Here is a 13,243-nt window from a genome sequence, read left to right as displayed (position 1 = left end):
ATCTGAAAGAAAGGGCCATCTGTGCCTTTTGGAAACTCACCACCTCTCTGAAAAATGTTTCCTCCAGCTACAAGCATATCAGGTCTGACCTTTACCCTCAGTCCAACAGCCTAGCCTGTGCTTGGGTCCCACCAAAAGGACAGAGATGAGCCCTGGGTCTGGCTAGTCCTTCCTGGACCTGGACATAACCCCTGGCTATCACTGCCTCACCAGGCCCTAGTTTGACTGAAAATGATGAGACCTAACAGACAACTCTGCAAGTGTGGAGGGGAAGGGGTGCTGGGGCTGGACCTTGTAGCCATAGGCAGATGGTTGGTATTCCCTCCCCTGTCCAAAATCCCCACTCCAGGAATTCTTTATCTCCCTAAAGAGAAAATGGGAGACAGACATCTAGAAGGACAGTAATATTTGTTTTATGCTTCTGGTTCTTAACTTTAAAAAAACTGTTGAGCTATTTTTGTTATTGACAAATATCCATTTTCCTCAGTCCTCTCCCAACAAAGTTAATAAGTCAAGTTGTCGTTTATATATCTAGTTTTTTGGTTTTACTTTGGTTTACTGGGCAAGGACTGGAAAGGGAAGATTTGCAACCTCTGCTCCACAGGAATGGGCTGGTTAAGCTAATCTTCCTTGGAAACCTTTGTAAAAACAACTCTGAAGCAGTTAGTCCAACAGTCAACAGAGCTCTGCTAGAAAGGCAGATTTTTCATACAGTGGATTTGTTGACAATGGTAACTCAATAGGCTAGAAATCCTCTTTCCTAGAAGCACATGACAGCAAGCTGTAGACACATTTCCTTGTTTAAACTAGACAAACCATAACAGATTTCATAAGTGGTTCATTTTCATAATTTTCTTAGGTGTGTGCAATGGCCAAGGCCAGAATCCACCTGGGATCGCTTTGGGATTTGGCAAGGTGGGGCTCACCTGTGATCATGCTCAGTGCTGACAGGCAGGCTAAGGCTTGGATATCAAGGTTCAGGCTCTGCAAATTTAAGGAAAAGTCTTTAATGGAGTCGAGCCACTCCCCAAATCCACGAAGGCACTGAAGTCGGTGCAGGACAAGTCCATTGCAGAACACAAACTTATCTTCAGCAGTGTTTGACCTGGGGGCACGGATGAGAGGAGATACATGAAACAGGTCTGTTGGGTCTGGCCAACCCGATAACAAGATAACAGGCAGACAGCCAAGGGGCAGTGTTTAGAACCTCGAGGGTGCTGCAAGAATGCTGAGGCACCCCTGAGAACAAGTCGGGGGTCCAGTGGGGGTTAAACAACTGGTAGTGCTTGTCTGGGTTAACTCCTTGGGGAGCATCAGCCCAAGGTGAGACAGTGTCATGACACCTGCTGTCTTATTCCTCAAATCAGTTGCTGCTTGCCCTGGGACAGGAAATGGAGTAGCAGGTAATCATGGATTACAGAGGTGAAGCCCAGTGACTGGTCCCATGGAGGCTCCTGAGTCGGGCTTGTCCCTTATTTTCTTAAATACCAAAACAGATCAGACCTGAGTCTAGATACTAGAATTCCATTCTGCAGATTCTAAAAGCATCAAGTCCTTCCAAGTACCAGAAGTCAATCACAAACTAAAAAGTGGCCTAAATTTGTATTTCCTTCTCTCTTTGAACAGTGGAGCTACAAAGGGTTATTTATGTGGCTCAGTGGTAAAGTGCTTGCCTAGCACACATGAGGCCCTGGGTTCAATCCCCCCTAAAAAAATCAGAGAATGATTATTTCCATAATCACCATAATCATTCCATTCATCTCTTAAGAAAGGTGCTCTGGAACCTCCACTTGGACATGATAGCTTAGCAGTGTGACCTTGGGCATTCCTTAAATCTCTCTGGACTTTCTTTCCCTTATCCATAAAACATGAATTCAAATTGCTAACTCCTAAGGTTTTTTGAGGGAATTACATAAAATAAAGGATTGGAAAGCCCATGCACAGTGCCTTTAGTACACAGGAGGATGCACAAATATTAGCAGTAACTAATTCTGAATTCCATGTGGTCCTTAAATTAATCTTAGTTTAACTTAAAATATCTTGTTACACATTTATCAATGTTGTCCTGTCACATTCACGAGTCAGTATTTCTTTAACATGATTTTTGGATGAATAGCTTTAAGTATTCCTTCACTCGGCAAGTATTTCCTGAGCACCAAATATGCACCATTCCTGGAGCCAGGCACTGGAGAAAACTTGGTGAACAGGACAGATATGGTGCCTGCCTGAAAGGAGCTTACTCCCTACTTAATCCTCTGCCGTGTGCCTATTAGAAGACAGTCACATTGCTGCTGGGCTCTGGCATGCACTGAATTGGCTGTAAATTAAACTAATTACTGACACTCTAATTGGAATTTCAGCCCTTCCTCTCCCCCTGATTCTGCCACACAGGGCACACAGGACAGAATGACTCAGTCTCAGAGTTTAAACATGGACCTATGACTGGTGGAATCAAAATGTACAGAGTATGAGTTAAGAATGCAGGTGTTGGACTTCTTCCTGTATGATTTAGTGAATTGTTGGCATCATCTCCCAAAGATAGGAAGATGGAAATAAGTACATGAGAATAAAAACAGTAATAAAGTTTTTTAAAAAAGAGCTACATGTGGAATATACGAGAGGAGCTTAGAGAGATCTGAGGTTGAAGCCTTTTGAAAATCAATTCCTCTTGCATTTGGTGTCACTGAGCATGAGAGGCTGGACCAAATCTTTTGATTGGGCAGGGGATGTTGCTGTTCTCCTGGAGTAAGAGCAGAGGGTTGTGAGGACATGGAACTCTTTAGAGCCGCATTGAGTATACTAGAACAATAACTTGCAATAGAAACGTATGAGGTAAACACGGCATTCCCAAGCAAATACTTGCTCCTAAGAAATACCATATCCACCATGAGAATCTTCTAGAACCATAGCATGTTGAGGTTGCTAGGGACTTCAGACATCAGCAAATTCATCCTTATTTTACATAGGAGGGAACTGGATTTCCAGTAAGGCAATAACCTGCTCAGGCTCTCACAGCAAACCCATGTTAGAACTGGGACTAAAACCCAGACGTCCTGGTTGCCTCCTCGGTGTTCTTTTTGCTACTTTCTGCTAGTGTTTCCAATACCTGATCATATTTCCTATTTGCTCCTTGAGCAAACTCTTCACCAATTATTTGGTCGTGAACACAGAAGGTTGCAATCTTCTTTGAAGGAAGAAACAGATGGAAGGAAGATGAAATAATAGTAATTACCTGATGGAAAGTCTGAGAACAAACAGCTCCAAAAAGGCTGATTCTATAAGTAATGTCTGATCTTCTTTGAGGAGATCAGTAAATCCCGGAATCTTTTCTGCCCAGCTTCTGGATACGTCGATGGAGGCTGTCAGAAGGTTGTAGAACTGCTGCACGTGCTCAGCATCTGTGCCTGCAGTGGCCTGGTCGGTGGGACAGTACTGCAATGCAAACCACAGAGAGCAGTGTCATCCCGATTGATTGTAAATGGTGGTGAAAGCAGCACCACCATTTACAAATTGGCTCTTCCCAGTCTATCACTGCCTCAATCTTTACATTTATTTTAAGGTTCCAAGGCTTATAGAATCCTTTTGCATTCATAGTCTCATCTGATTCTCACAACGGCCCTGTGATATAAATAAAGTGAATTCATTATTATTATTCAATAGACAAAGAAATTGGTGTATGTCCCTTTGGTTTCCAACCTTGACTGTGCACTGCAATCATCTGGGGAGCTTTAAAATAAACAAATAAATAAATAAATAAAAACGCTCTTGTATGGGTCCTATTCCTAGAGATTCTATTAATTGGTCTGGGGTGAGGTCTGGCCATCTGGAATTTTAAAAGCTTCCCAGATGATTCCAAAGGACAGCCCACATTGAGAATCACTGCCCTAAGGGTTTGTGTCTGCATGAACCTCCAGGGTCTAGTGATTCTATGATAGCACAGTGCTTTCCTCAACAAGATGCTGTGTTAACCCAGCAGCTCTGGATGATGTTCGGGACCAGCAGCATTAGCAACACCTGTGAATTTGCTAGAAATGAATCTCTGGCCCCAACCCAGACCTACCTAACCAGAAACTTTGGGGGTAGGCCCAGCAGACTGGTTTCATCAAGACCTCCAGGTAATTCTCATGCACACTGAAGTTGGAGAATCACAGATTTAACCAATAGGAGAAGGAACAATTTTTTTTGCTTCCTTTGATGGATTTCTGTGAGACAAAAGAAACCAAGGACTGTGTGTGTATGTGTGTGTGTGTGTGTGTGTGTGTGTGTGTGTGTGTGTGCGTGCACGTGTGTGTGTGTAGGGGGTGAAGTGTGAAGTGTGTGCTTGGAAGAGCTTAGGCAACTTTGTGCCTTCAGAGTCAGGACTTGCAGCTGCTTAATAAAAATGAAATAAAATTTAAAATTCTGTTCTTCCTTGTACTAGCCACATTTCGAGTGTTCAATAGCCAAATGAAGAATGGAATGTTTCCATCACTACAGAAAATCTACTGGGCATTGATCTAGAAAGCTTCAAAAGGAAAGAAGAATGGTACAACAGAAATGAAGTCTCTACCTAGCTTTCTTATATTCTGGTAGAAGGACTGATTTGCTTGAATCCCTGGAAGAAAAATTTTTCTGCTTCAGGCAGGAAGATTGACATAGCAAGATAATAATCAATGGACAGCCAACAACACAGATTCAAGAGATATGCAGAAGCACACATGTAAATATGTCTTTCATTGCCTTCAATTAACATGGCTAAGTGAGATTTTGTATCCCTTTTCTCCATTGATCCTCAGGGACAGGGATTTTAATCCTTATTTTACAGATGAGCAAACTGAGACTCAGAGACACTAAGAAACTTTCCCAAGTTACATTAGTAATAGTGGTAAGCCAGGACTCAAACTGGCTCTGGGACTTAAGTCCTTCACTTCCTGGCTGTTCATAGCTGGCAGCCCTTGGGATAGTTACTGAGATCTTTAAAAAGCATTTTGCTTTACTCTAATTGGAGCTCTTCAGGTATGTACTTATTGGCCCCATGCTTCTGTCAACAGCACAGTGGCTGGCACACAACTGCCCCTCAATAGATGGTTGTCAAATATATTTTTTCAATGAAAGAAGAGTCAGGGGAGTGCCTAGGTTAGCCACAATGCCAAAAGCTGATTGGAGGAGAAACAGTCACTAAGCAGTTAGCTACTGACTTCAGAGCTACCTAGGCATGAGGACTTCATTAGATCTAGACTTAATCAGGTATTTCTTAATTTGTGTTTTTCCAAGAAGCATCAAGACATAACTAGAGGAATATCAGACAGAGCTGGCCCCTAACTTGTAAAATAATGTAGCATTATTTCACTTTTCTGAGCCCCAGTTTTCTGTTCTGTAGAATGGGGATAATAATACCTTCTTCAAAATCTTGTTGTGATGATTAAATGTGATACTGTATGGAAAGGGGCTGACATGTAGAACAAGTGTAACGAAAGGTGATGGCAATGATGGGGTATGGGTTGTGACACTTGAAATTGTCGCCATGCCTCAGCTTCTGTTTATTGAATGGGGGAATGGGCGAGAGTTTTCTCACTTTCACTCTAGCTTTCTAAGATCCTGTAACATCAGGTCCAGTTTAAAGTTCTGACTCCTCTGTTTCAACAATCCCACACAGTTCCTGGGAGTCTATGAAACCATGGATACTGTGCAATGCTCTGGACCATGGGACTAAAGTCCAGGAGAAGAATGGCTTTCCCAAGGACATTTGAGAATGCTGCATGGCCCTATCTCACAGGCATTTCCCACCACCTCCTTTCAGCACACATACCCTTAAACCAGAAGAGAAAAGAGGAATTTTTCTTTTCTTTTCTTTCTTCTATGAATCTAATTTCATATTCTTTCCAAAGATGAAATTCAGGGGAAGTCCTCCTTTTAAAAGTTGACAGTACTACATGAGAAACCCCTTACTGAGTGGAAGCATGAAGAAGGGAAAGTATGTTGGACCCGGTCGCAGGTCCTCCAGGCTCTGGCAATGACCTACTGTGCAACTCTAGATAAATCCCTTAACTTCTCTGGTTCTGTTTCTGTCTCTGAAACAGGAAGCAACTGGATTAGCTGATCACTAAGATTTCTTCTGTGTCTTGCATTCAAAGATTATAAATATTGCTGAATCACACCAGATATGATGTTATTGCCTGGAACTTGACACCCATTCAGCATTATTTGTTTTTAACAAATGGGTTAAATGGAGAGATTAAAGGATGTGAACTTTCCCCTGGAGATGGGATCTAACAGCCCCCTCTTGCATTGACTTCCCTGGACCGTGGTTCACAACTCAACAATCTCTCAGCTTCCAATATTTGTTCAGAACTCACTAGAGCGGGTAGCTTTCACCTCGGGTCCTCTGCAGGCCTCTGCCCCTGCTGGGCTCACATTTCATGCCTCCTGCATTCAGGGAACAGTGGTCCCTGCCTGCCCTGTGTGTGTACTTTTCTCTGATAGAGCCCAGCAAGGAGGAAAGCCAGCAGGCCTAGCCTGTCAGTCTCCAGCCAGACCCTCTGGGCTTCACCTGCAGCGATTCTGGTCCAAATCCCAGAATTCTGGAGCCAAACTGGATTCAGCCTGAGCCACCAGTACCTTGGGGGTGACTGGAGAGTCAGTATCCAATGCTGGGAAAAAGAAAAATCATCTCCTCTACTGAACAAAATATTTAAAGAAACAGAGCAAAACATTCTAGATTCTTTGCCTGCCTGAGCAGTTTAGACTTGGAGTTGGAAGAATCAGAACCCCAGCCCTGTTTCTACACTCTCTTACAGTGCTTTGACTCTGGGCAAGATAAGTTTAGGTTCACTGAAGAAAATCTAGAAATATTTGCTTACTGATTATGCCTATCAAACCCAGACCAAATACAGAAGAATTTCTTTAGCAATTTTTTCTTGTTTATGCTAATTTTTTAATTCCAGCATACAAGAACACTTGATCCATCAGAATTTGGCTTTACCAGTAGTCAAAGACATTGCATTATGTCCACTGACAGTCGGTGGGCAATGGAGATTTCTCTGAAGCAAGATATCCAGAGCCACAAACAATAGTAATGGTTGTTATTTAAATGAAAATGCACCTGCACATTTCATGCAGCAATAACTTGACCATACAAGTCAGATTTCAGCAACAACCTAGACCTAAAATAAGTTATTCAAAGGGACAACATCAACCCTAAAAAAATTAGTGATGTGATGCTTTAATAGTACAGTAGAATCAAATGTTTGTCTCATTTTCAGTTCTAGCTAAATATATAAAATATTCTAAGAATGTGTTTCTCTCCCCTTAGTATGTTACTTTTCTCTGGGTCTTTATATCTCTAAAAATTTTAGACATGAACATTCTATGAGTCAAGCAATGTATTCTTAGGTTCTTACACTTTAAAAAGTGATGTTTTTAAGTTGGCAATGAAAAAAAAATTGGCAATGAATATATTTCCCACAAATTTCTTCTTTTCTATCTAACTGCCTGCCCTCCTCCTCTGCAAAAAGTCAAAGCCAATAAAACTCCCCTCCCCCCAACGAATGACACCACCATAGTTCCATATTTACCCTTTTTCTTTCGGTTGGGCATGAGAGCTCTCTGAGGGCAGGAGCTTTGTCTTGTTCAACAATCAATGTGCTTACAGTGCCTGAAACCTGATAGCCATTCAACGAATGTGTTAAATGAATTAATGCTTTCTAAAAAATTTGGATCTCTATTGTTCATTCTTTCTGAACCCCAAGAAAAACTGGGAAGGTCAAGGTCAAATGGAATTTTCATTATTAAGACATACTGGTGGCTCTTAAACCTTAGAGTGACAAACAACCATCTGAGGCTCCTGTTAAAATATAAATTCCTGCCTGCCTCCCTCTTCCCTCAATTCGGATTCATTAGGTCTGGGTGTGGCTTGGGAATCTGCATTTTAATGCAAACAGTGCAGCTTTTCTGGGTGTCATTGCTCAGGGAAATCCTGACCTGTACTCAAGAGTGGAACTGTAGAACTGTAGCAGGTGTGATGGTTGGAGGGTCAGGGAGAGAAGGCTGGAAGGGATCACAGAAGCATATTTAGTCTAATCGCATCATCATTCAGATGAGGAAACTGAGGCCCTCGGAGGGACAGGAACTGGCCTGAAATCATCTAGGGAATAAATTGTGAGCAGTTTGAGAGTGTCTTCTATGAAGATTCGTGAAACCACTCCTTTTTGGTCTTCTTCATGCTGCTCTCTCCATAGGTTTAACATGTGCTAGCCGCGTTGCCTCTTATAGACTATTCTGTGAACACAAATGCCATTTGCTGATGCCTCATTTTGTCTGGGCAGCACCTCTTATATTTGCAGTCTGTTACTGCATTCAATGGCATCGATTACCAGAAAACATCCTAGTGTGCTGAAAATACTTGGAATGACCAACTAATGAGGACATTAAGTATATTTTCTCATTAGTAATTATGCAGGCACTGAAGCCAAGCCCAGTGTCTATATATACTTGTATTGCTAAATTAAAAGCAACTGTGGGGCAGAGAATAGCAGCATTTCGAGAAGAAACAAATCAAACGTGACATGTTTTGACTGCACTGATGTACAATGATCTGAGCTCATTTCTGAGGGAGAGAAGTTTGGCCCAAAGGAGAAGTGAAGGTCCCAGAGCCAGGAATGCGTCACAGAGCTCAGGAGCTCTTGTTCTGGCCTCTTGAAGCATTCATTCCCTCTGTGACTTGGAACAAAACCCTTCCCTTTCCCACAAATGGAGAAAACTGCTCAATTTCTACCTTCCAGGCGCATATGCTGTTACATGGAGATTAAAACATACCAGCACTGGCAAGCATCTCCTTTCTCTACTGACCTGATTCTCTGGGGGAAGGTTGCACCTTTAATAAATTGTATTGGTCAAATCAGCTCTCATACTTGAACTTGACAGGGCAAATTCTTATTCAAAATGTAATAAATTGTGGATACTTATTGAAATGTTAACATCAGTTAGTGCTGAGGAGTGGGATCAAGCAGGTATAAATGAAGAGGAAAATATCTTTTAAAAAATGGGTATATATTACTCTTACTGTAAATTTGTAAACATCTAACAAAGTTTCTATTTTTAAAACTCTGGTAAGGCTGGGTGCCCTGGAGTTGCCTGTAATCCCAGTGGCTCAGAAGGCTGAGGCAGGAGGATTTTGAGTTCAAAGCCAGACACAGGAAAAGTGAGGTGCTAGGCAACTCAGTGAGACCCTGTCTCTAAATAAAACATAAAAAAGGACTGGGGATGTGGCTAAGTGGTCGAGTACCCCTGAGTTCAATCCTTGGTATACCACCCAAAAACAACTCTAGTATAAAGTTGTCATTAAATAGAGTGGCAACATGATGAAATACAAATACCTTGAGTGATGTGCCTTGGGTTTTATGCTAGTTCCGCCCTGACCCTAGGCAAGCGAGTTAACCCCTATAAGTCTGAAAATATTTTCTCTGAAAATATGGGGGCTGAATTAGATGATCTCAAGTCAACCTCCAGTATGTGAATTTGCCAATATAAAATTTTAAGGGAAAGGTTATGAAAGTTGAATTTCAATGAATGACAGTCTTAAATTACTGAAACCATATATTTTGCCACAGAGGGGGCTTAAGTGAAATTATATACAAATATATGTGATGGTGCCTATCTCAAAGTAGAAAATCAACAAATTCATTTTGTTTCATTCATTTCATGTGCTAATGTTTTGATAGAGAAAAGAGCAAGTTTAATTTTAATATCGAGTTACTTTCGCCTTATATATTCTTATATGTATATGTATATGTAACCACTAGCATTCAGTATGATAAGGGAAATCTCAGAATCATAAAATCTTAAGAGTTGGGAAAGGACTTAATGTCATCTAAAATAACCTTACTTCTTGTGTTGATGATCTCACACTTTGACAGCAGCTGGTTTGACTTCAGAGTGATCAGGAAGAGGTCTAGCCCTGCCAGTGGGAGCAATAGTCCTTTTTGCCACAGGGCAAAAGAGTGACCTAATTCCACCCAAACTTCCTTTCTTTCTCTCTAGTTCTATTTCCTACAATCATCTCTTACAAGTTCCCAGAAACAGTATCCACATTCTTCTTAAATCTCAGCTTGGAACCAAATTCAGTTTTTGAAGAGTGGTCTGACAGGACAGAGTATATGAGACTATACTAAATTTGGTTCTGGTCCCATACTTCTACTACTGCAGGAGGTAATTCAGCATCCCTCTCTTTCACCACACATATACTTCGTTGGTTCATATTGAGTGTCTATGGAATAAACTCCGGAGATTCTTCTTAACATGAACCACTGACAAGCCAAGGCTCTCCCATTTTTTTTTTTTTAATTCTAAATGCTGAGCTTCACATTTATTTTTGTTAACTTTCTTCGTGATGGTTTCAGCCCTTCCTGTTCCAACCTGTCGAGATCACTCTGAATGTTGATACTGACATCCATCATATTAGCGATCCCTCCCAGCTTTCTGTCATCTGCAAATGTGATCAGCATGCTCCTATGCCTTCATCCAAGTTTTTGACGAAAACTCACTGTATTTTTTAAAAAGTCTTTTAATTTAGTTGATTTTGGTCCAACTTTTGATAATTCTGTAAAGCTATCTAAAAGCAGGAGAACCTAAGCTATAAGGTTCAACCTGATTCCAAAACAATGCAATTAAAATAAATATGCTTTGCAAAATTGAGCCAGGCCCCAAAGGTAGTCTCAATGTGACCCAAACTCTGGCATGGTCAATCTGCTATTTTGGACAAAGCTAACAATTAAATTGGATAAATGTTTGTTGATGAGGATGATGACTCTAGACTAACAGACTGAATGGTGCAGAGGCAAGCAAACACACTGGATTGATTTTTCAGTGTGGAGACAGTTCCCAGCTGGAACAACTCAAAGTACTAGGGAAGGTTTGCCACTGAATGAGTTATTAGGCCACATAGGCTGATAATTGGATAATCTGGGGCCAAAATATCACTTCTGGGGCCTAACTTCATGGGATTGACCATGAGGAGTGATGTCAAGGCCCTGGAACAATGTCAGATTGTGTGTTGTAGCCTTGGCCAAGGCAGTGCCTAGATGCTTCATTCATGTAGATGGACTGCATGGGGAGAGGGCAGGGGTACGTCAGGGAGAAGTCTTCATTCCCAAACATTTTTCCAGCATTCACTCACTGAAATCAGAGAGGCAGTGAAGCTTGGTTTTAAGGAACACAGACTTTGGGTTTCATATATTTGACTCCTAAATTCTATCTCAAATGCATGCTAGCTGTGTCCTTGGGCAAATCAGTCCTTTAGCCTGTCCTAGTTTTAATTGCCTCATCTATGCAATGGAGCTCGTAATACTTATCTGAATGGTGTCATTGCATGGTACCTAACATATGTAGTGTTCTTACTCATTAGTTTATTCAACAAATAGCAGCATTAAAAAGTTTGGTCGAGGAAATAACATATAAAGCATTGTGCTAAAACTTTGACAAGTATCATCATATTTAATTTTCATGAACAATCCCAGAAGTAGATGTTTACCCCATAACACAGATGAGGAAACTGAGACATTAAAAGATGTAATCAGTTGTTCAAGGTGACCCAACTAGGAAATGATGTGTTTGGGGTTTTAATCTAGGCCTGCTTGCTTCTAAAGCCTAGGCCCTTAACTACTGCATTATTCTGTTATACTATTATCTGAGACTTGACTTTAGTCAAGAGCTGCTACTTGTAATCAGAAGAAGAGTCCTCAGCTTTTGGTGCTAAGGATCAACTGTGCTTCTCAAAGGGAGTCTTGTGATGTATTTCTAAGTTTTCTTGTCTTCAAGTGGAGATAATGATCCCTATAGTCCATGGATGGTTAAGGATTAAATGACACAATATACTACAATGTCTTGCTTATAGAAATTATTCAGTAATTGTGATCTTTTTCTCTTCCCTTCCCTTTTCAGCCAGACCCTGTTTTATTAAAAAGTTTGCTTTTCTAAGTCCTTTAAAAAAAACCCTGCCTTATAGTACTGTTTGTACATTTTCTCAGAAAATCCTCTCTCATGGCTCTTCTTTGTGTTATCTAAATTTGCAGAATTCAAACTGATGAGATTTTACTATATCCCATATGAAAGAAAAATGGTGATATATTTTGGCTGATTTAAATCACAACACTGGTAACCATTTAAAGTTTTAAAAGTGTTTCCATGATTCTTGTGTAGGTGATGTTTGAAACATCCCTCTGTGGTTAAATATTGTGATCATCTCCATTGTAGGGATGAGAAAGCAGAGAACAGAAGCCTGGTGACACAGGCAGGAAACAACTGAGGTGGCGTTCCATCCCATCCTCCTGACACCACCTGATGTCAAGGCCAGAGCTCTCTCCTCTCCATCAATGGTCTAATTCCTCTAAATAAGCAGCAGGTCAATCAATTCCAATGCAATTGGGGAAACTGCTTAGGAATGACTTGAGGCTTACCCAGAAGGAATGATCATAATATGAAAACAAGGAAACAAAAAACAGTAGTCATTTTGTCTAGACCATGAAAGAAATCTACAAATTGCAGTTCACCTGTGCAGATTTCCATTGGCACAACCACAAGAACCCCACAACATGGGTATGACAGGTGCAGCATTGTCAGGGTTATTTGTTAAGGCATTTAGAGATCCAATAAGGCAAATTGTTTGATGCAATGGATGCACTAAATTCAAAATAAAATGAGAAATATAGACAAGGTATGAAAACTGACTTGCATGGTCCCAAGCCCAGTCATTCAATCAGCTCTTACTACTAGCATCACGAATAGAGATCCTGATCATTCACTCCAAAGCAGGACATAATAAAACTTACTCTGGAATAATCAAGATCTCTGGGTGTTGAGTCTGTTAAAGCTCGGACAAGGGCATTCATCATACAGATCGGAGGAGAAGGTGGGGAGGGCTGAGAAGGTTCCTGCTGTAATGGGCTCTTTGGTTTGGAAGGCAGCCGACCTCTCCTCCCTTTCAGACTATCTGTACGAACAACTGATGTAGAGAGAGAGAGAAAAAACAATCTTTAAGATTATGTTATGAAAACAGATAATGTTATGATTAGGCATAAATCACAAAAAGAAAAATATACCATAGTTAGACAATCATTAATAGGAACAACCATTAAAAAATGGCAAGAAGTTTGAAATAGTACTCAACAATGATTTAATGAGAGTTGAAACAAGCAGTAAAAGAGACAGCCCATACTTACATTTGGTAATGAATTAGCTCTGAAAGTCTCTTTCTTAAATAGAACAAAGA

The 13,243-nt window shown here is 40.8% G+C and overlaps 1 protein-coding gene and 1 long non-coding RNA gene across 3 annotated transcripts in view; one reads left to right on the top strand and one right to left on the bottom strand.

Annotated features, from left to right (window-relative positions):
* Positions 1-13,243, bottom strand: part of NR4A3 (nuclear receptor subfamily 4 group A member 3) — a 38,389-nt gene that overhangs the window by 14,133 nt on the left and 11,013 nt on the right. For both annotated transcript variants that reach the window (XM_079112223.1, XM_079112222.1), the window contains exons 5-7: positions 12,804-12,976; positions 3,233-3,432; positions 927-1,105 (exon numbers count right to left, since the gene is read on the bottom strand). In XM_079112223.1, the coding sequence (XP_078968349.1) occupies positions 927-1,105; positions 3,233-3,432; positions 12,804-12,976 (552 nt within the window). The remainder of the gene's footprint in view (positions 1-926; positions 1,106-3,232; positions 3,433-12,803; positions 12,977-13,243) is intronic.
* LOC306644986 lies at positions 3,449-9,498 on the top strand. The gene is made up of 2 exons (XR_013759492.1): positions 3,449-4,268; positions 4,299-9,498. It is a non-coding gene; the product is annotated as an uncharacterized lncRNA (long non-coding RNA).

The sequence above is a fragment of the Sciurus vulgaris genome, assembly GCF_902686455.1.
Source record: "Sciurus vulgaris genome assembly, chromosome: 15".
NCBI lineage: Eukaryota > Metazoa > Chordata > Mammalia > Rodentia > Sciuridae > Sciurus > Sciurus vulgaris.
This window is presented reverse-complemented; position numbering and strand designations above follow the sequence as displayed.